General features: G+C 37.3%; 1 protein-coding gene across 3 annotated transcripts in view; it reads left to right on the top strand.

Annotated features, from left to right (window-relative positions):
• Positions 1-15,150, top strand: part of LOC118224728 (BMP/retinoic acid-inducible neural-specific protein 3-like) — a 32,499-nt gene extending 17,349 nt beyond the window's left edge. For all 3 annotated transcript variants that reach the window (XM_035412384.1, XM_035412383.1, XM_035412385.1), the window contains 3 exons: positions 227-463; positions 3,950-4,172; positions 13,220-15,150. In XM_035412384.1, the coding sequence (XP_035268275.1) occupies positions 227-463; positions 3,950-4,172; positions 13,220-14,336 (1,577 nt within the window). In that variant the 3' untranslated portion in view covers positions 14,337-15,150. The remainder of the gene's footprint in view (positions 1-226; positions 464-3,949; positions 4,173-13,219) is intronic.
• Positions 15,151-22,048: the final 6,898 nt, after the last annotated feature.

Genomic DNA, 22,048 nt, shown 5'->3' with positions numbered 1-22,048 from the left:
CAATCACATCCATTGTTTAATTCAGTTTTTGCATGGTTGCTCATAAACATGCATTTTTAGTACAGCAAGAACATCTATCAAGTGTACCATCAATGTCTTTTGGTAATGGTTTAGTGTATCTTTTTGCCAGCCATGATCATGATAGGGAATAATTTCTATTTATTGTATATTTCCTTAGATTTTCGTATGAAATTACTAATGTGGTAGTGATCCTGCATTTTCCCAGGATTGCAGGTTATTTTACCCGACTACTTGAAGAATCGATTTGTGGAGGCAGCCCTCAGCTATATTGGCTGTAACTCTGAGGGCGAGTTTGTGTGCAAGGAGAATGACTGCTGGTGCGAGTGCAGTGTGAGATTCCCACATTGCAATTGCCCTGAGGTGGATGTCCGTGCCATGGAGGACAATTTAATAAATATTAGAGAAGCCTGGACAGAAGCTAACCAGGAATTTGAAGACTCTGGTATGTATGCATTTTCAGATATACCTCTAAACAGTCGCTTGTAGCTTGTTTTTCACGGTAACAAAATGCAAAAAACTTGCGTATTACTGATGCATGTAGGTAGCAGGAAACTGTTGCAAGTGAAAAGGTAAGAAGTAATCATTTAATGCATTGTTTCATAACGTATAACATGTTCTGCTTAATTTGTATGATTGAAGAATAAGACTATAATTTCTATAAGGCTGGCTTTACATGGTGAAACTTTCATGCAACTTTAGTTGCTTGGAACTTAGGTGAAACTAAGTTGCAATTGAGTTGCATGGTGTAAAGCCCTCTGAAACGCACTTGAAACTTGTCTGAAACTCAGCCGCAACAGTTGCAAAACTCTCAACTGTGTGAAACTAGCTAGCGTCCAAGAGACCATCTTCTGTTGTATTATTTTGTCCATTTTAGTGATAAGCCACGTTGTCGATTTGATATCAATCAGTTGAAATGATACCGCATCAACAGTAGTTTGACATCATCACCTGGCACGTTATCAACATTTTGATTGGCTGTTGCATGAAACTAGTTTCACAAAGTTGAGAGTTTTGCAACTGTTGCGGCTGAGTTTCAGATAAGTTTCAAGTGCGTTTCAGAGGGCTTTACACCATGCAACCAGCTTAGTTTCACCTAAGTTCCAAGCAACTAAAGTTGCATGAAAGTTTCACCGTGTAAAGCCAGCCTTAGTTTATAGATAGCTGAGGCATATACAGTTTAGAATACATAGGGCTACTTTCTGTGCTTGGTTTTTATCGAGTTTCGATGGTGAATCAGTCACCCATTAAAATAATAATTTAAAAGCCGCAGTGCCCATTTGCAGTTTTTTACTTTATTTTCTAAATCAAACTGTATTCATGGATGTTGTGTGTTATCACGTTGGTAGCTTTTCTTTATTGAAGGGCAGAGGAGGCTATACAGTGATTAAAGATATACCAAATATTGTTGACAATTTTATTCCTGTAATAAATTTTGATAATTTGTTTAATTTCAAATCTGATTTGTCATTGTTATTGTTGTTATTATTATTATTATTATTATTATTATTAGGGGACAAACACTAGGTGCATACGCACTTATTTGTTAGGTTTTTCCACTATTATTATTTTTCTGCCATGGGAGTCTATGGCAGCCCCTAAAACCACCTGGAAATTTGGCATGCTTATAAAGGACAGTCCAAGGTACCACCTCACCAAATTTCAGGTTAGCCCCACTGGTGCCACAAACAGAGCAAGGTTGGACTTATATTTTTGGCTGTAACTTCTGAAACATTTGGCCTAGGGTCATGATTCTTCTCTAGATTCTGTAGGTCCTGCTAAGTTCAACGCATTCACTCACGTAAATTTCCACTATATTTGATTTTCTACCATTTTGAAGTTTATGAAAAATACATTTTAAACATCTATTCTCAGACAATTGACTGGGTCACCATGAAATTTGGCATGTATCAGAGTAGGCTGACCAATAGTGGTTAAAAGGTAGTTGCTAGGTGAAACAAAATGTCTGCAAACAAATTTGATGACAAAGGTGCCAAACAGGAAATGAGCCAAATCTCTGCAATGCTTTGATGTATTGATGCCAAACTAGGCACCCCTCTATGCCAGGGTGTCTAAGGAGCACCCACCAAGTTTAATAAAATTTGGCTACTTGGGTGCACTATACCATGGAAATTACTCTGGAATAAAAGCAGGTATTTCAGTCAAACTTGTTGTGGGCCATTGCAGTAAAGGATACTAGTTCCTAAACAATGTAGCCATGGTGTCAGCCATTTTGTTTATCAGCCAACTTGGATTTAGACAAAAAAAAAACATTCTCCTCCTATAATTGTGACCCAATCTAGTTGCGATTTTTTTTTACTTCTTTGGATAATTGTATTCAATAGTCTTTACAGCTGCTAGGTCAAACAATATGGTCCCAATAAACCGACGAGTTTGGCAGTGAAGCTGCTGTAATGAAAGAGTGACCATATCTGCAGTACATTTGTCTATTGGCACAAAACTTGAGACACATACTTATCATGAATCCTACAGGACAGTACCAGGTTTTGTGCAATTTGGCCACTTTGTATGGTAGGCTTAAATGCCAATAAAGCTGAAAAAATAGTATCATTTCATTTTTAAATTTTAGGCTACTGTACGTTATCTCTGTGGATTTGTTAGTTCATAGTAATTATTATCTCTCAACATGGATAATGTTGACGTTACTGTCCGTGTATGCTCATGTCAATTTTTGGATGTGATTTATACAGTTTATTAATGTATTTGTACCTGTATTTCAATTACCTCTGTGCTACCTTACACTTTGTAAATACCTGTTGATCACATTATTTGCTTGTGCTGCTGTGAGCAACTTGCGTCACTTCCAATGGAATTTCCAGCAATCATTTCCTTATATCAAAGTAATTTTAACATGGTTGTTTTGTCATGATGCTGCATTAGCCAAGCCAAGTTATTCAGTGCTAATGCAAGGTGATATTGTCTGCCCACTGTGTTTTTCATCATCCATAGGTTTATTTTTCTAAACTGGGTGAGTGGTGAGGGGTGGGGGGCTCCATGTGGACCACTGTGGTTAATACAGCAGTCAAAAGCTATGTGCATCGCATAGAATGACTGCTGCACTAAATAATTGACTGTTTACTTTACCCATGTTTATTATTATTTTGGAAATACAGTCACAAATGGGTTTTGAGACAAGCTACTAGGCTGGTTTCAATATTTGCCAGGTGGGAGAAAAGGAACAAAATTAACCAGTTTTTTATTTTGTTCTAACCGGTTCTGGAACATTATGTTGCAGGCAGATCAAAAGAACAGAAATGTCAAAATTCCAATTCAGCTCGGAGCAAATGGACAGAATGCTTTTAAATTGGTTTTCAAGCCCTAGTCGAAGGTGCCACTTTACTCATTGAGTTGAATTGGACGTTTGGTCTATTATAGTACTTAGCCCCTTTATTGCTGCTGGCTGCTGTTAAAATTATGATTATTATTATTGTTATTATTAGTATTATTATTATTATTAAAATAATAATATTATAATAATAATAATAATAATAATAAACCCCAAAGTTATCATGCCAAATGTGTGTGCTTGTGCTCATCATTACGCCCTCTGTCTGTCAAGCAGGAAGAGCTCCGAAAAGCACACACTGTCCACTGAAATAATGTGACATCAGTCCTTGTTTTTTTTCCTACTCTGCAGCCCCCATCTCATAAATGGTGTAGTTTATGTATGTCAGGCACTGAGAAACTGAAATATATTAACCAAGCCATGCACTAGAAAGATACACAGAGCAAATGGAGAGTTTGAATCACGATAGAGCCAGTTTTATAATTGGAAAGTGTGACTGCTTCCTTTTTAATGCTGAGTTTACTGTGCAAATCCCAAGTTCCATGACTTACTGATGAAGGAAAAAAAAGACCTTCAAAATATAAATCACCATATAATGATTCTTTATGATTATCTTGTTTATAGATGAGTTCCAAATGTTCGTGAGACGACTACCGACATTCTATGCTTTGAACTCATCTGCCATTGAATACTTCTGGAAGATGGATCCTGGTGTCCATCAGCGATACAGACAGCTGGAGATCAGCACAGGTCTACTGCTTAGCAAAGCCTGGAGAATTGTTAACAAGCTTTTCATGCTCAGCAAGAGATGCCACAATCAGCCAAAAATAATTGTGCTGAGAGAGAGGTATGAAATATTGTTTTACACTGTTCTGTAAAATAATTGACTGTTGAATTTCAATTGATAATATAATATAATGGGCTTAGTCTATCTAACGTAATGATTTGAAAAATTTTAAGTGTTAAGACTGGATGTGTAATATGTGGTATGGCTCGGAAAATCAAGGAACTAACAGATAGAAAACTGATAGTAGTCCAAATGTTTTCTTTTTCTCTAGTAATGCAAGTAAAGGTTGGAAAGGCTGGAAAATACAACATTACAACTTTCTATTTAGGACTATAACACACCGATTTTTGGAAAAATTGTTAATAAAGAAAAAGGAAAACTGCTTTAAATGAAGAACTTGAAAGTCAAGTAAAGTTCCATTTTAATTACATACTAAAATAATTAAAATGCCAATACGTGATCTTATTTTCATATATATACATGTGATATGCCCTACCAAGCCAACAATTTTAAGGAGTGCATCATTATTTCTTAAATTAATAATAATAATAATAATAATAAATTTATTTTATATAGCGCTTTTCATGAACTCAAAGACGCTTAAAAAATTACGGATTTAGTGTGTCCGTCAACAGTGTGACAAAGCAAAGTAACTCAACAACCCCCATTCTCTCAAATCTGGCACACCTGTGACCCAAATGGTAGAGGACAAATAGTTAGGCTACAATGGCAAGGCTGAAAACCATTGCATAATAGATCAATTCATTGTACATCCTTAAGCAAATGGCAGCAAAACCCTTACTCGATGTGTCCCAACAATTACAGCTAAGGTTGTAAAAACCTTGATATTCACCTTAACCTCACTTCAGAGTTGTAAATATTAGCAATACATTTCCATGGTGGCTGGATTTTTAGATGGAATTTTTTCACACTATCAGATATAATAAAAAATAAAAAAATTTGGATCAGAAGGGTTGAACACTACTGTGTATATCCCACAGTGTTACAACTGCTTGTAGTGAAAAGTGCCCATAAACATGAATCAGATTGCTGTTCTCAACTAGTTATTAATTTGGAAAAGGACCTTGGGTTCATATTGTCGTTTTAATGATTTTTTTCTACCATATATCTAGGCCAGTTAGTTTGTACGCTTTCTTACAGGCAAGGGGACCCTGCTTACAGAAAGTTAATGAAAACGGTATCGATGTGACAGACATTGGTAATATACAGGGAAGCAACCGGAATGGTCTACACTCAAAACAAAAAAAAAACAAAAACATTTTTTCTATTTTATTTGGTACCACTGTCATCAAAGTTAGAGTCGTTATTAATAATCTTAAAAGGCAATACGGTTATGCTTGGAAGTATGGCCCTGGAAGCCCTCCTGCACATCCACACAAGCATGCATGGATAATGCAGGAAGGGCAGCAGCAGCAACTCCACCACCACCACCCCCAACCCCCACCCCCTGCCAGAGGGGTATGCTCAGATCAGTTCCGGCAGCAAAAAGGAGCATTACCTTCAATTATACAGGATAGGCTGTTTTTGGATGTGAGAGGAAACCCACGTGAACACGGGGTGAAAATGCAAACTCCACACAGACAGGCTGCGGTTGGAATTAAACTCGGGCCCCTCCTGCCGCGAGGTGACAGTTCCATCCACTGTGTCTCCCCTAAATGATAGTTTCATAAACTCTCATTTATCAAAGGAGCTGGGGTGGTGGCAGGTTTTTAGACTGGAATTCTGCAGCAAGCATGCGTGCAGGAGGAGGCAGATTTAGACTGGCAATGTGCAGCAAGCATGAATGCAGGAGGAAGTAGCCAAGCAAGTAGAGGGAGGCCATTTAAATAGACCGCCCTGTTATGTGAATGGCCTGTGATAGCCGAACATCACTAATTAGCCAAGCCATCAGCTAATTCAGCCAGAGACAGGCTTGACTCTTGTTGCCTCCCAGAACTAATGTGTTGCTTGATTGGAAATATTGTAACAGTATTTTCCTATAAAAGAGTAAAACATGAAGCAGCAATTATTTATTGCTGCTTTATGTTTTAAGTATAGATGTGAATTTTTATAATACCTTTATAACAAGGAACATGCAGTTCCTTCAAAGGACACAGAGTACAAGGACTTCACAAGATAAAAAAATAAATACAACCTATCATCCACTCTTTGCAAGCACTTTGTCAAGAAGATAAAAAACAAACATAGAGTTTACAGTAGTAAAGTGTCTTTAGATGGAGGTTTGATGTATAGGGCCACCAGTTTGTCTCAACCATGTGACCTGCAGGTATTTAAACTTGTATTTCAATGGTTATTCTCCATGTGTCCCCATAGGCACTCCAACAGCACAGTCAGGTGACTAATCTTACAACTGAGTTTTCTAATTGAGACATTTATAAAAACAATTAGTTGATCTATTATGGGGAGGAAAGTTAACATGGATAAAAATGTAAATACTTCAAAAAGAATGTTTTTGATCCACTGGTCCTCACCCCTGATCCTGGAGAGCTGCAAGGTCTGCTGGCTTTCGTTGTTACTCAGCACTTGAGTAGCACAGCAATTGATCCGGTCACCTGGTTTCTTGTGTATGAATCAGTTGTTGATCTTAAGGAAAAAGGACTCTGTGGCTCTCCTGGACCAGGATTGATTATCACTCCAGCAAAAATAACAATGCACGCATATAAAGCAGGTTTTTGTTTAAGCTCAGCTTTAAGACATTTGATTCTACTTAAGGTTTTGACTGAAGACCATGATTAGTTTATTTGTGGTATCATGAATTTAGTTGTTATTCAACTTTTTTGTGTAAGTTAAATGTTATATAACTGCTGTCATTTTTTCTCATTTGGCCATTTTCCACTGCTTCTTACAAAACCTAACATGCCCCATGTATGGTATTTAAGAAAATACTGTACCTGCTATATTGTAGTAAGTAATCAAACAGATCTTAACACACACGTCTCACTTGTAAACATCAGTCAATCATAGTCTGTGCTAAATTACTGGCAATTACTTTATCAACTTAGATTGCTGAAGTGGTGCAAATGGGATAATTGTTTGAGAAGTGGGTCGAGACTGTCGCGACCTCTAGCTGGTGGAGGACTGAAGTACCATGTGAGAAAACAAGGGGAGAGAAACTGGTGGCGCTACAGATGTATCGCATCACGACTAAAAAGGTTCAGGGCTGCATGCATGTTGTATTTAGTAACTGAAGGCTGGAGGTGGTGGTGGGGTGCCAATACCTTTCTATTCAGCTAACTTTCTTTTTTTTAAATTTCATTTTGGTATATTTTATTCACATTTATTTTGAACACATGCATTTTACTCCTACTCCTCTGGAACAGTTTCTCTAGGTCCCCATTCATTTTTTCTTCCGTGCATGCATAAGCAGTTTATGACATTAAGTAATATTTTTGATATTAGATATCAAGGGAAACATTCATAAAAATTAACTGCATTACCGCCTACTTATAGGCAATAATTTGGTTTCATTTGTTGTTCAAATTTGATGGGTATGTTTCATGTGGACTTTGGCGAAGGGTCATATTAACAATGTCATAAATTATGCACCAATATGCACCATATGATTTAACACCTGGGAGAATTCCATTGCCACAGGCAGGGGAGCTGTCCAGTTCCCTGAATCTGACCTCTATCCGGAGATGTAGCCCACCATTTTAACTGATGTCCTACAACAAATATATCGTAGAAGAAGGAGCACGACACTAGCTCAAAAGTGCAATAATGTATCACATTTTTAGTTGTGAAAATCTGAGTACATCTGGAGCTGTGCCTCATCTCGTCTGAGTATATTTTTTTTATTTTACTCAAAAACTGCTCTAGGTGTCTATTATTTCTGAATGCACACATAAATTAAAGGGCTGGTTTTGATCGCCTGTTTTTGAAAGTAAGTGCTGATTGCCAATTCGGTCACATTCATTGTAGACTTGCCTGACATTTTACAAAGGATACATTTTAATTTGGCACACACATAATGCAATAGGGCGTAATAATTGGAACCACTCAGCCAAAAATGACATTGCCTGAATGACCAGCAAATGGTCATTTAGTATTTCTTTGAACTTACAGTAATACAACCTCATTTCATAGAATTGGACCGCTTTGAATGAATGATTTTTTTTTTTTTTTACTGAAGTAACATTGTTATTGCAAAAGGTAGGTCTAAAGACTTGTCTCCATGTAATGAAAATGCCTATTTAACTTATAACAGAAAACAAATTACAATGCAGGTCCAATGTCATCTTTATTCATTCATTCTAGTGTTGAGTGACAAGTCATTCGGTTTCTGTTAACACAAAGAAGGATATCCTTGCATAGAATATCCTCTCTCTTACATCCCTAAAATGTTAGTGGTGCGGCCTCTTGCAACTATGACAACGGCATTGTTCACTGACAAGTCTACAAATTGCATTGTTTCTAAATACCTTGTGTTGCATTGGTAAATAGATTGTGTTTGTACTGTCGAAGATGACAAAATGGCAGTCATTTCAATTTTTGGCTGGCATCTTTACATTGTTCACAGAATGTTCCCCCTATGAGCCTCTGTGCCATTTGTCCTGGAATTGTGCCACTTGGTAGATAGGTTTATGTCCTTAAATTTGATGTTTTGCTCAAAGTACCCGTAAGAGTACCAATAAGTACTGCCTATAATTTTTTTTTTGTTGTCATTATGCATTTTCGTGTTACCCCCTGTAATATTTTTGTAAGGGTTAATATTTCTCAGTGAATATTCATAGCCAAGGGAGCTCTAATGAATTGATATGGAGTGTACAATGGTAAAGCTCTGTTGTGTTTATAAATGCATTGGAGTACTTACACAGGACATTTACAGAATAGAAGTTGTATTCCTGAATGTGATATGACCATGCTAAATGTTACAGCTTAGAGCTGGACTGATCCTGCAGGCAACACTGCAGGTTGTTTTTTTCTTTTTCATATGAGTATGCAGTAATATCCAAAATGGCAAGCTAGTGAGAGGATTGAAATTCTGCACATGCTTGAAAGGGGCTAAACTGCATCATCACCTTTGCCACTCAACGTATCTCTTCATTTATCACATGGATTGTCTTGACAGCTAAGCAGTTGATAATTCATTGTTAAAATAATTAAAATCAAACTACCAAGGAAGTTGAACTTAACAATAGTGGTAACTTAATAAAAAAGGTTTTTATATTTTAAAGGCAGTTAATATTTGCCATTTACGAGTCTTTTACACATTTTGCCCTTTCTTGTGTACACCCTCACTTGAAAGGGCAAAACAAAGTAATGATGTGTCTCATCAGGTTATAGGTTATAGTGCATATGATATTTAATGACTAATGATTGACTAAATTGATATGTAGCATAATTTGCTTCTACTTACAGCACAGCCGTTATCAGCCATTTTCACAGGGGATCCGCAGCTCATTCACAGAATTGTTTTCCCAATGAATGCTTGTTCTACTATTCAAAACATTCAATATAATGATTTTTATTTTTGTGAGTCGATTCATTGGAAACATGACAAAATATTCCTGAGCTTGTGCAAAGGCTACTCAAACATGGCCATTTATTTTTTATTGGTTGTCTATCAGGTCCCAAAGTAATTAAATACACCAGGGCTTTTAACTATTGACATTGGGTTATTTCAGCATGCTGGTTACTCACGAGGGAGCAATTAGTGAAATTGACTTCTTTCTCCTTGGAATGATAGCCACTTGCCTATCACTGTCAACCTTGTCAACATGACAGAAAGCTGCTCTGCTTTCCTTGTCCTGTTTAATGGGTACCTGTGCTGAGCCTTTTTGAACAGGCTGTCCTTAATAGGACATCGTCCTTTGGGCTAATATGCAGGTCAATGACACTTTTCAGCATGGAGCTGCAGGGCTTTATGAAGTTTCATCCACTGTCTCAACTTTAGCGATTAGATGAAAATAGATATTTTTATAGCGGGTCTACTCTTTTTGCCAGTGCAAACCATACCCACGTGGGCTTATTGGTTTTCACCCACTTGCCTTTGGGAATTCCTTATAGTATTTTCAGTAAAAGTTAAAATATTCCACAGCTAAGTCATAAATACAACAGCCGATGCTTGTGAGAGGCTTAAATAGAGGACGCAGAAATTTTCTTTTATTTTGTTTGAATTATCTGAGTAATTAATTGCCGTTCTCTTAATTTTCTTCTCAACATGTTAGAGAATGCAAATTATGACTCAATTCAATTTAGCTAAATAGATTTAATCACAACAAAGAAGAAACTTAACTTAACTAATCTCGAAGATTTCCGTTTCGTTCTCTTTGGCGGTACCAATGGCGAGAATCGGTAATTGCAGGTGTGTTTTTGGACCTCACTTTGCATAGATCCAACTGGATCCAACCAGTGTCGCCTGTGTGACGTCAGTCAGTTGGTACCTGGGCCACGCCAACTATTACACTTATTATTTACTGAATAGAAAATGGTTGTTATACAAGTAACGTTATGTACATACTCATTCATTGTCTAACATTAGGCTAACTTAAGCTGTCTTTACACTGCCGAGCCGGGTTAAAATGCTGTAGCAGACCTGGGGTAGAATTAGAGATGATCAATTTCCACAAACGTTCTTTATCCACCTTTTGCTCGGTATTGAACATCTTTACACTGCAGAGAAGAATTCGCGGGATTCGCTGTGGCTCGTGCAATTATGTATCTCGTGCACAATAAACAGTCTTTCGTGAATGATTGTTGTGTGATATTTTTGAAACAACTGCCTTGTTGTTTCTGTTTTTGCTAGCTAAACTGTTTGAGAATAAAGCTGAGCTGAGTGTTAAATTAGCAATCAGAATAAGAAGAATAAAACAAAAACAAAGGAGATTTAATCAAAAAAGGGCATCAAAGCTGAGGGAACATATGAGGAAGCGTAATAAAATAATAACAACGCTAATCCATACTGCCGTATTCTTTTATTTAGTTTTCTCTGGCTTGACATCTTTACACAGAAATCAGACCCGGCTCTGCTCCAACTATATCCCGGCTTTATTCCGATCAATATATCGATGAACTTGATGGCAATGTAACTAACGGTAACGTTAAGGCCAGTTCAGATCAATGATTCGCAACAAGATGAAACGGTTTTAGAATGTTGCAGAGAAAATTGCAGCAGTGTGAACTGGTTAGTTGCAGAGCGTCTGAAGCCGTTGCCTAGGGTCTCAAAAGACCCACCTTGTCAAATCGCCAAGGGCAGTTTTAGAACGTTTACAATCAGACATCTTGGAATTTTGCAAGTTGCATCCAGTCTTGCTGCGAATCATTGATCTGAACTGGCCTTTAGTTAGCTACATTGCAACACTGCAACAAGGTGGCATTGCATTCGAGAGACGGTTTGCGAGGTCGGTACCGGTCAGTAGCGTTAGCTAGCATTTTTTCTAATTGTTAGCCGACATTAGATTGTGTTAATTACATTAGCTAGCTAGCTAATGCAACGTTACCTGATATGAGAGATGGATACTGTGTGCAACGTTGTCTAAACTAATGTTGCCTTTATTGACATGGTCCGGTAGCTAGCGTTAGCTGTGCAAATAGCTATGTAATTTATGTAACATTGTAACATTACATCAAATGTAATACAAAATCTACATCAAAAATAATATGACCTCTCACAACCCCCCACCCCCCCCGGCGGATCAACCACTGACGGGTGATGGACAATGCGTCACTATCTATGCGCCGCTTGAGATTTTTTCCCGGGAATGTCGCCACAGACACCAAGTTCTTTAATCAAAAATTATTATAATAATCATAATATAAATTCATATAATAATAGGCTCAATCACCATTGTGTTACCTAATTCAGCGATAGATAGTAACTTAACAGACATTTATTTTAATGAAAATCTTCGAGATTATTACTTTAAAGAGGGGAAGGCCTAACTGTATTACAGCAGTGTTCAGCAGAACATGCAGTAATGGCTAGTGAACAAAGTTCAGAAAATCTGTGCTGTTTCATGAGCATTCAATCTACAGAATCTTATCAATATTTTGTAAATTTTGACAGAGAATAAAGAGTACATTTACAGTTCAAATAATCTATAGATATACACAAATCTCTCAAAAATTTGTGGCATAAAGCAAAGAACAATAATGCAAACAAACAATCAGAAACAAGGGAAATCATTGTTCCTAACGGCAGTGGTTCTTCTGTGAATTTATTGTGTTATTCTTACTTCGTGGACCCCCTTTACACCTGCCATTAATATACATCTTTTATCTACTTTATATCCAGATATGATTTAGCCGAATTACATTTACGTACCTCCTTTTAGTTTCCAACTAAACAGCCATCACTGAAACAGGAGTACCAGTGCACAATATTTCATACATGTTTTGCAAGCTGTTTTTTCCTTGATTTTCTAATGACAATATAGGATTTGTCTGCTTAGAGTGTCTATCACTTATGGTTTGAGGCCTTTTTTGTCCTAGATAAAGAAGTTTTATTACAAATCTGAGAAGCTCATTTGGCAAATTAATATTTTATCTCGGTGTCAGCAATTTACAAAGATAATGTGCAAGCTTATATTTATTTTTTAAAAATGATACATTTTGTGACCAAGTATTTTGCGCTGTTGCACTCATTGCATTATTGATATTATTTTGAAAACAATGTTAACACTGAAAAAGAATCACAGGGCAATACATACAGATACAAATGAACATGTTATCAAATAAAATCTTGTATTGTTTCTAAATCATAATTGTAAAAGGAATGAGGCTATACAGTGAAAAGCACTACAAGCACATTCCTTAGCTCCATTTTTCTTTCTTCAATGGTGGAAACTGCTGACAGGCAGCAGAGCTCTCATCCATTACCTCCCACCTGCTTATTCCCCATCTCTCAGGGAGCCGTTTCCATGAATATTTATATGTTCTGCTAGTATGGCTTATGTTGGAAGGCAGGAGAACAGCTTTATTGCTGATCATATGTTCCTCACTGTGGAATACGATGGTCCACAATGTGATGGAAACCATGTCTCGACAGAATGATTAGAACTTTAATTGCAATGCTTTTATGTAAAGAAAAAGGAAATAAGATTTGTTTTTATATGTCTCTAACTCTCATTTTTTATAATTATTAGGTCTTTCAGCTACTGGCTGAATTATATCCTGTCCATCCTGTACTGCAGTGAGAATAATCATATTGGAACCTATATAGAAGAGATGCGAAGCTGTTCTTGCCCCTATGAACAACCATCCTGTCAAGCAATCATCCCATGTGCAGTTGGTGAAGGCCCATACTGTGCCTCTTGCTCCCTTGAGAACAAAACACGGTGTGCCAACTGTAACCCAGGATACATGCTCAGCCAAGGAACATGCAGGTACGAGGTGCCCGAATCTACAGATCACTACATCGGCTTTGAGACAGATCTGCAAGACCTGGAGCTGAAATACCTGCTCCAGAAACAGGATAGCCGCATCGCAGTACATGCCATCTTCATCAGCAATGACATGAGGTTAAATAATTGGTTTGATCCATCTTGGCGAAAAAGGATGTTGCTCACACTGAAGAGCAATAAGTACAAGTCCAGCCATGTACACATGCTCCTGGGGATATCCCTTCAGATATGCCTCACTAAAAACAGTACATTAGAACCACTGCTATCAGTTTATATAAACCCTTTTGGCGGCAGCCATTCTGAAAGCTGGATCATGCCCATCGATCAAAATAGTTACCCTGATTGGGAAAGGACAAAGTTAGATATACCTCTTGACTGTTACAACTGGACACTGAGTTTGGGCAACAAATGGAAAACATTTTTTGAGACAGTGCACTTCTACCTGAGGAGCCGTATAAAGACCACATCAGCCCATGGAAACAGCACTGTCTATTTGGAACCACTAGAGTTCATGGACCCTTCCCAAAATCTGGGATACATGAAAATTAACAGTATGCAGGTATTTGGATACAGTATGCACTTTGACCCAGAAGCAATTCAGGACCTGATTCTGCAGCTGGATTATCCATACACTCAGGGATCACAGGATTCTGCCCTTCTTCAGCTGGTAGAGATCCGTGACCGTGTCAATAGGCTGTCACCACCTGGTCCCCAACCCCTAGACTTGTTCTCCTGTTTGCTTCGTCATCGGTTGAAATTATCCACTACCGAAGTTGTCAGAATACTTGTGGCTTTACAGGCTTTCAGTTCCAAGCAACCAAACTCTTTGGAGTATGAAACAACAAAATTATGCAGTTAAGAGAATGTAAGCAAACCTTCATAGAAAGGATAATCATTATACATCATATGGATCCAATTACTATTTAGAACAGTATGAGAAAGTATATGTAATGTTTCCGCATACATGCATACAGTAATTTCTAACTGGAAGGTGTTGCCATTAGCTAACTGTGGGAATACACTTTCATATGGGACTTCAGGCATCACAGTTGCTCCTGGGGGGGAGGGAAGTCTATGAATATATTGTTTTATATTGGTCTGCAAAACTGTAAAAAAAAAAAAAATTTTTAAAAAGAAAGAAAGAAAACATGACGTTTCATTGCATTGCAAATCAGTTCCAGACATATGTATTCCTAAGTACAGAAGTCCATAGAATTAAAGTACAGATAACTAAATCAAAATAGCTAAATTCACATGGACTTTTGTCTGATAGATTTATTTGGTTTCACTATTTTGTTAGCATGCAGAATATTATTGCCCTCATTCCATAACAACTGATTATATCTTCCTGTTTCTTGTGCAGCCAGGATCTTCTATGAATCTGGGGTTCTTGAGCTGTCTTTTGTCGTTTTTCTGTTATGTATCACCAGTAGCTTCACTGATCATAATTATTTTATTTCCCCACTGTATGTTTTTGTTTTAAAATATAAGTCCAGAAATATAATTATTCTGTAAACATTAGGAAGTTAGGATTGGAAATGTTATTGTGTGTTGAATTTTCTGTACCCTCCTTTTTTCAAACAGGTTGTTTGTTATAAGCTGAAAAAGCATAATATGTAAATGATATGTTTAAAAATTTGTTAAAATACTAAATAAACATAATTTTTATGTGACATCTCTGCATTTGGAAAATTAATTAAAATGAGATAAATCATTAATATATAAATAATGCTTGAAAAAAGCATATACTGTCATTGGTTAGTTAAGCATAGTTTTGCATATCTGTAGTCCAGGAAATAATATCTTCATCTTCAGAACTGAATTTGTTGCAAATCAATAGACTTGGAAAATAATTCAAGAAATAATGTGATTGTCTTAAATGTAGCAAAACAAGTAAGGGTGTGAACAGAGGATTTATTGTTGACTGATTTTAGAGAGTATTCATTAATTGACCAGTAATATTTAGAACAGAAAAGCTGTAGCTAAAGTAGTGTAGCTCTACTTCTTCCTATAATTGATCTTTATAAAATTTGGAGATGAAGCAAAAAACCTGGTAACTTCATTATACATGTATGTCAATACAAGCCCCAGAGCAGATCTTTCTCCATTGTTATCCATAAATGCTCAGAGACATATCCTCAAGCTAATGACTTCCCTCAAAATATTTCATCCCTGAAATCACCCTTCCCAATTCAACAAAATTGTTTTTCCCTGTGTTGTAAAAGAATATCTTGGTAAATCTCTTGTTGGGGTGCCCTATGTAAATTTTGTTATTTTCTGCAAAACAGCCAATTCAACAGTCGTAGAACAGCAAACACAACTGTAGAACATTTGAATGTGGCACAGTGCTCTTAGTAGTTAATGAGAAGTTCAGGTAGACATTTATTGTGAGGTTGTGTTTCTCCTCAGATGAAGCTGCACCAGCAGTACATGAACAGAAAATTGCTATGTCCGCAGGTCAGTCAGGTCTAGAAAATCTAGTTTGCAGTGACAGGAAAAGAATAACCTCCCTCTAACCCACTGTGTCTGTTGCATTTACATTGATGGATGGGTGCTGGAGAAAGACCGACAGGCACAGTATCAAAGCCCATTATCTCAGATGTTTCTTTCACTCCCCTCTAGTCAGTTGCAATCTGAAGAGTTTTATGTCTTTCTGTCAGTGCTGAAATAAAGGAATTTCACCTGAAAATCCCAAGAGTTCCGAGTTCTCTCAACACTCTGATTGCAGTAAAGCTTTGCATTTTACTTTGAATTACAAATTCACTTTTCTCAGGCTACCAATTTCAGGACAACTGGCGGGCATGTTGTCCATTACATAGCAACTACTTGGCTGTTTGGTCAGCTCTGAGCTCAGCCTTGCTGGAATGAAAGTCAGAGGAAAAGTCATTTGAAAGAGTGCAGCTGACTAATAAACCACTTGACAATGCCATATGTATTTCTGTGTATTTGACATATAGTTTCATAATAGATGGTGAAACCAACATTTAGCAGTTGGATGAATTGCTTTTCTCTCAGTGTAATCAGAAATTCCATAGGCAATGAGGCAATCAAGCATACTGATTTTTGGATATTTACATGTCATTCCTTGTCTGGATTATTCACAGACACAATGTTTTAAACAGCTGAATTATCAAAGTCTTCCATTTACAATTCAAAACACTTAACTCTTGGATTTCAATATTAAATTCAAGCTCTTTTTTTTTTTTTTTACATTTGTCCTTTCTGTTTAAAAAGACCTTCAGAAGTCTCACGGGGTAGGCCATTAATTATGTTAAAATGTGGTATTTAATAACCATTTGAAACAAGAACAGCACTGCAGATTGCACACTAAGACCTCCCTTAGGGAGCGAAAATCACTGTCTGAATCACATTGCTTCTAGCGACGGTAAATGAGTGGGAGCTAAATGCACAATTGTTTGCTCTATGTTAACAGACTTGATCTTAAAAGCTCTTTTCAGAAACTTATGAAGTACACTGCTCCATGTATTTTATTCTAAAATGGGATATAATCCATTTTCCTCCAGAATGCACATGGGGAATGCTGTGCATTCAATCAGTATAAAATCAATTAGTACTGAAAGAAATTATAAAAATCTGTATTTTGCTGGTCACACATATATTTAAGCACGATTCATTTAAAATATTCTGCTAAATATATTTTCACAAAGCATACTGTAAAATGTAGCCTATATTGCACATGGATATACAGTTGTGGATTTAACACATTTAGACTGCACTGTGCAGATTACGTAACAATGGACAATGGGTTACATAATGAATACTAGGCTCACAAATGTTTAGGTGTAAAAATTATATTTATGCACATTAAATTTTGCTGCCAGAGTAAAGAAGTGAAACTAATTTGGTGGCAATAAAACTAAATTCATGGAACAGGAATATGAGTATATAAGTGATTCTGTCTGAAAGTTATATTAACAAGTAGAGTACATATTTGAAAGGAGCCAATTACATAATGATTTGGCGGGCCAAATATAGTCTTTCTTTAGACAGTTTTATATTTCAGTCAGACAACTATTTGAATTAGGACAGATTTGATTTGGTTATTCTTAAAATGTATTATATGTAAAATATGGCAAGTTTGAACTAAAATGGTAGTAATGTTTAGTAGGTAATGTTTAGTAGGTAATGTTTTTGTAAAGCATTTACAGACTAAATTAAAAGTGCAGATATTCTAATCTTTTGTACGTATAAATAAAATAAATACTATGCGATTAGTGATGCCTATGGAGTGCACCGAGCAAGTTCTGTCAGCCAACTCTTCCTGCAGCCGACCGTCAGCTAAGCAATCACATTCGCGTTTCCATAGTCAACAAATTACATACAACACATTTTCTCATACTCATCCAATCACATGCGCGCATCATCAATGGAGCACCTTTTTAAACCGACAATAAAAACTACCAGTGCCGCTGCTTGCATGCGCTACTTCTGCATGCTTTGCTGCTACCGCACAGAATTGTACTCGAAGACTTAGGGTAAAGCCACACATCCTCCGACAAGAAGCGAGTTCATAATCGCCTCCGTTTATTTCAATGGAAGCCGAGTTTTCGCATCCACAAAGCTGGGATATGCTGGGATCGATGCAAGGCAAGTGGGCGGAGCGATCAGAAAGACGGGGAACATGGAGCGATGACCAATCACGTATAAACTGTCTCCAATGCCAATTGTTTTGCTCGTTCCACATAGTTTTGTTAAAGAGGACTAATTACTTATTGCTGTGTGGGGATTTCCAAAATGTATGATCGATAAACATTTAAGGAGCACTGTTTTAAAAATAGAAAACACACCCACAAGCGGCCGATTGTAGGAGGCGAGAGCGATGCTAGGATGCATAAACCCATCAAAGGGTTTGGAAATTGGATGATCTGCTGTTTGGGAATTTCTGGTACTTTTCGTCTTTAGTAGGAGAGATGTATAGTGTTCCCTTTTAGGTAGAGTTGTGAATGCTAGTGCGTGCACTGTAGTACCTGAAGCAGATCCATTCAGAGCCAAACCAAAAAATGTACTTGCATATTCATTAAAATATTTAATCTAAATATGTGAGTTGTCCTGATTGAAATAATATTTCAGCAAAATCACAAGACAAAAAGTCTGGAGATGGGGTGGGAGAAGCCTGTAGTATTAGAGCATTGTGGGGTGGCAATCCTTTCCTTACTGTCACCTGTCAATCAGCTGTGACCTGACTTTACATAGACTGGCTCTTGATAGGCGGGTATGGTTTTCCCCCCCGCATGACTGCATGGGCTCTCCATCCCTGCCCTAGTAGCTATGCAGCCATTTATTACTCCTGGTGGGGTCTCCCCAATTCATACTACTGCCACTTTACCCACTGTCTGTTATATTGCAAATTCCCTAATCGCTGTTTCTACCCCATGCTGCCGGTGGGGCTCTTGCCCCAATCTTCGAGAGTGCTTCGAGTCATCTGGTCTCCCCACTGCGGTCCAGCCCCTCTTTCGTCATTGCCTCCACCCTGCTCACATCCGTCACCACCTGCTGGTACTTCAATCAGTTCTCTAACAGTTCTCTGACTGCCCAGGTGCAAAAATGTACAATGCAATTTTTACATGGCAAAAAAGTATGATATAATTTGGTAGCTACACAACCTTCTTTTTGTTAACAAATACGAAAAAATAAGATTGTATACAACGTATAAATGCAGTTTATACAAATGCAGTATATATATATTAGGAATACAGCATCCACATTTCATTTTATTATTTTTTTTATTATCTTGTTCCACACCATATCATCTTACTGAAGCCAAACATATTTTTGTGTCTGCTTTCATTTGTATTGCTTATGATAGGAAAAGTCATGACGTCCTTTTGGGAAATGCAATTCTCATTTGGAAAAACCGCTCATATATACGCCAAGGTTGCCAACCTCAATTTCTGACTCAGAAGCTCATTTCGAGTGTCTTCTCTAAGGTCACAGTGCACACTAGAGGGTTGGGAATGTTACCGGGGCAATTAGCAAGGTCCTGTAGACACCTGACAGTTCTCCCCTGTGCTGAGTACCTCATACAGCACTTCAGGCGGAAATTCAATTAAACAAGACTCCCTGCTTTACCCAGAGAAATAGTGGGCAAAGGGGTTTGCTCTATTTTGTTCATACTATCATTTCACTCGTATCAGTATTCTTGTGGTTTTGAAAAGATTACATTTTTTTTACTGTCATATTTAGAAAAATAAAAAAATGTTAAAAAGTAGGACTGTGCTAATGAACATATACATCAGTTGGACTAATCCATTAATGCTTTGATTGGTAATGAATTTTAGATAAACATTGATCTGTCTTTCAAATGTCACATTTTAACATTTTAAATGCTTGATTCAAGTTCCATGAAAAATGCAAGTAGTGCATCATCCAGGGGCCTCATTTATGAAATGTTTTTTTATCAAATTTGATCTCAAATAGTGGCTTTCGCAGAAAGCATGACTGATTAGTGATTTATAAAATAAAGCTTATATGAGTTGCAAGTCAAGTACCTGCTGCCTACATAGGGTTATGTAAGTGCTGCATGTGAATCATGCATGTGGGGGATGTGTTCATGCTTTAAGACTAATATGTAATTTAGGCTGATCAGATCTTTGTCCAGGACATTTCTTCTTTTTGGGACCAAAATATCCGTCCAGGCTGGATTTCTAAATTCTTAAAAATGTACCGTTAAGTTTTACTCATTCCATTGACCATGTACACACAGCAGGCCTGACCTAATAAGTGACATAAGCATTTAGCATTTAGGGCCCTGTGACTACCAGAGGGCCCCTAATAATTCTAAAATACACAGGCGTTATTTCCATGGGGATGTCGGGGGACACATCCCCCAAATTCCTGAGAAAGCCCTATGTGTCACCTGCAATGTTATATTGACACAGGGCCAGGTGTAGGCAAAGGGCACGCCCTGCCCGTTTTCCCCAAAACTACTCAAATATTAAAAGCTAACAGCAATCACTTTTACTTCTCGACTCTCACAGCCAAACATAAACATGGTAGAAGAAATGTATTCAAGCTGGTACTGATGTGTATTTTTATATCCTTAGCTCAACAAACATATCGACTTCATGGTTACTCAATGTTTTTAAAAATTATAATAGTCTCAGAACATATCAAAGTTGAATGTATTGCAAACATTATTCATTAAATATTTGGTGTTTTCTTTGGCAGTCTTCTTTTCTGATATATAAAAATTGCTAGGAAATATGCCTGCGTATGTTGCTGTCCAATGTCATGTTTTTATCATGTCATGATGTAGAATGATCCTGATGCACTGCAAGTTTTGGCAGTGAAATTCAGCTAGTTTTGGAAGTAAAATTTTAACGTCAGCTTGTTAGCTAGTGAGGAAGCTAGCAAAGAGGAGTCCAAGCTATTATGACCCATATAAATATGACTTATAAACACAAAGGTGGATCTCAGAAGACAAAGAGAAAATACCAAACAGAAAAGGTTGTCAAGTTATTGAAGTTGTATGGCTTTCTTTAAAGCACATGCCAACCGACAACACAACTGTAGTGAAATATCTGTCTGACCACTACAGTACTACTGTCAGTAGAAATATTCCGTATCAAAAACCTTACCTGCATAACTGCTGTTGTTCAGAACCCGTTTTGAACCTGAATTTGAAGGAGATTGTTTATGATTTTGCACAAGGAAAATGCCCTTCAAATGAATGAGCAGATGCCTTTCAAATGAGTGAGCAGACAGTGCTTTTGAAGAGCATTAATGTGGGGTTTCTGATGGACCACCGCTGTGGGAAGTCTGTAAATGAATAACATACACATTGTATAGGCCAACATAGTGTCGCCCACTACGGTGTGAGCCGTGGTGCCAAATCTAGCCTCTTTTCTGTGCTTTTTGTCTGGTTTTTGAGAGACAGTGGGACAAGAAGGGCAGGCAAAAATAAGGAATAACTTCTACATCATGGTACATGCCATTTCTGTTTTGCAAGTATGTAAGAGTATGTAGGATTAAATGAACAGATATTTGATTTAATTTGGCATTAATAAAGTTGTCCTGCTGGGGCCCCCTATGCATGGGCATGCCCAGGCCTATCATAGTGATATCGTAGCAAAGCAGCCTTCATTTATTTGAGCACCTATGTGAAATGACGGGAGCCAATATAGCCTAACAACATAGCACAACATATTTTGTGGACATTTGCTAAATGGAATAAATATCTCACATATCTACACCAAACGTTTTTAATGAACATTAAGCATAATCACATGACCATTTCTGACATCACATCTGGGTTTATGGGATGGAGAAACACATTCCTATCTGTGAATTTAAGATACAAACAATTAATGAAATTACAGAAGCCCAAGGCAAATGGTTTATTACACACCTACCCTGGAGAAATGAATCTGGTCTGTAGAATAAGAATGTTATAGTTATAGTCAAAGCTTGTCACTTAAACATATAATGAAACATATAATAGGACAAACGTTAAGCGTCCTGTGACTCCTATGTCTTGCACAAACCAAATTGCTGGGTGTTTCTTTTTTGTTGTTAATAGGCTATATTCTGCATAACATTACATTACAGGCA

This window comes from Anguilla anguilla, chromosome 4 (genome assembly GCF_013347855.1).
Source record: "Anguilla anguilla isolate fAngAng1 chromosome 4, fAngAng1.pri, whole genome shotgun sequence".
NCBI classification, from domain to species: Eukaryota; Metazoa; Chordata; class Actinopteri; order Anguilliformes; family Anguillidae; genus Anguilla; species Anguilla anguilla.
The sequence above is the reverse complement of the archived record's forward strand: the minus strand, read 5'-3'. Positions and strand labels throughout refer to the sequence as shown.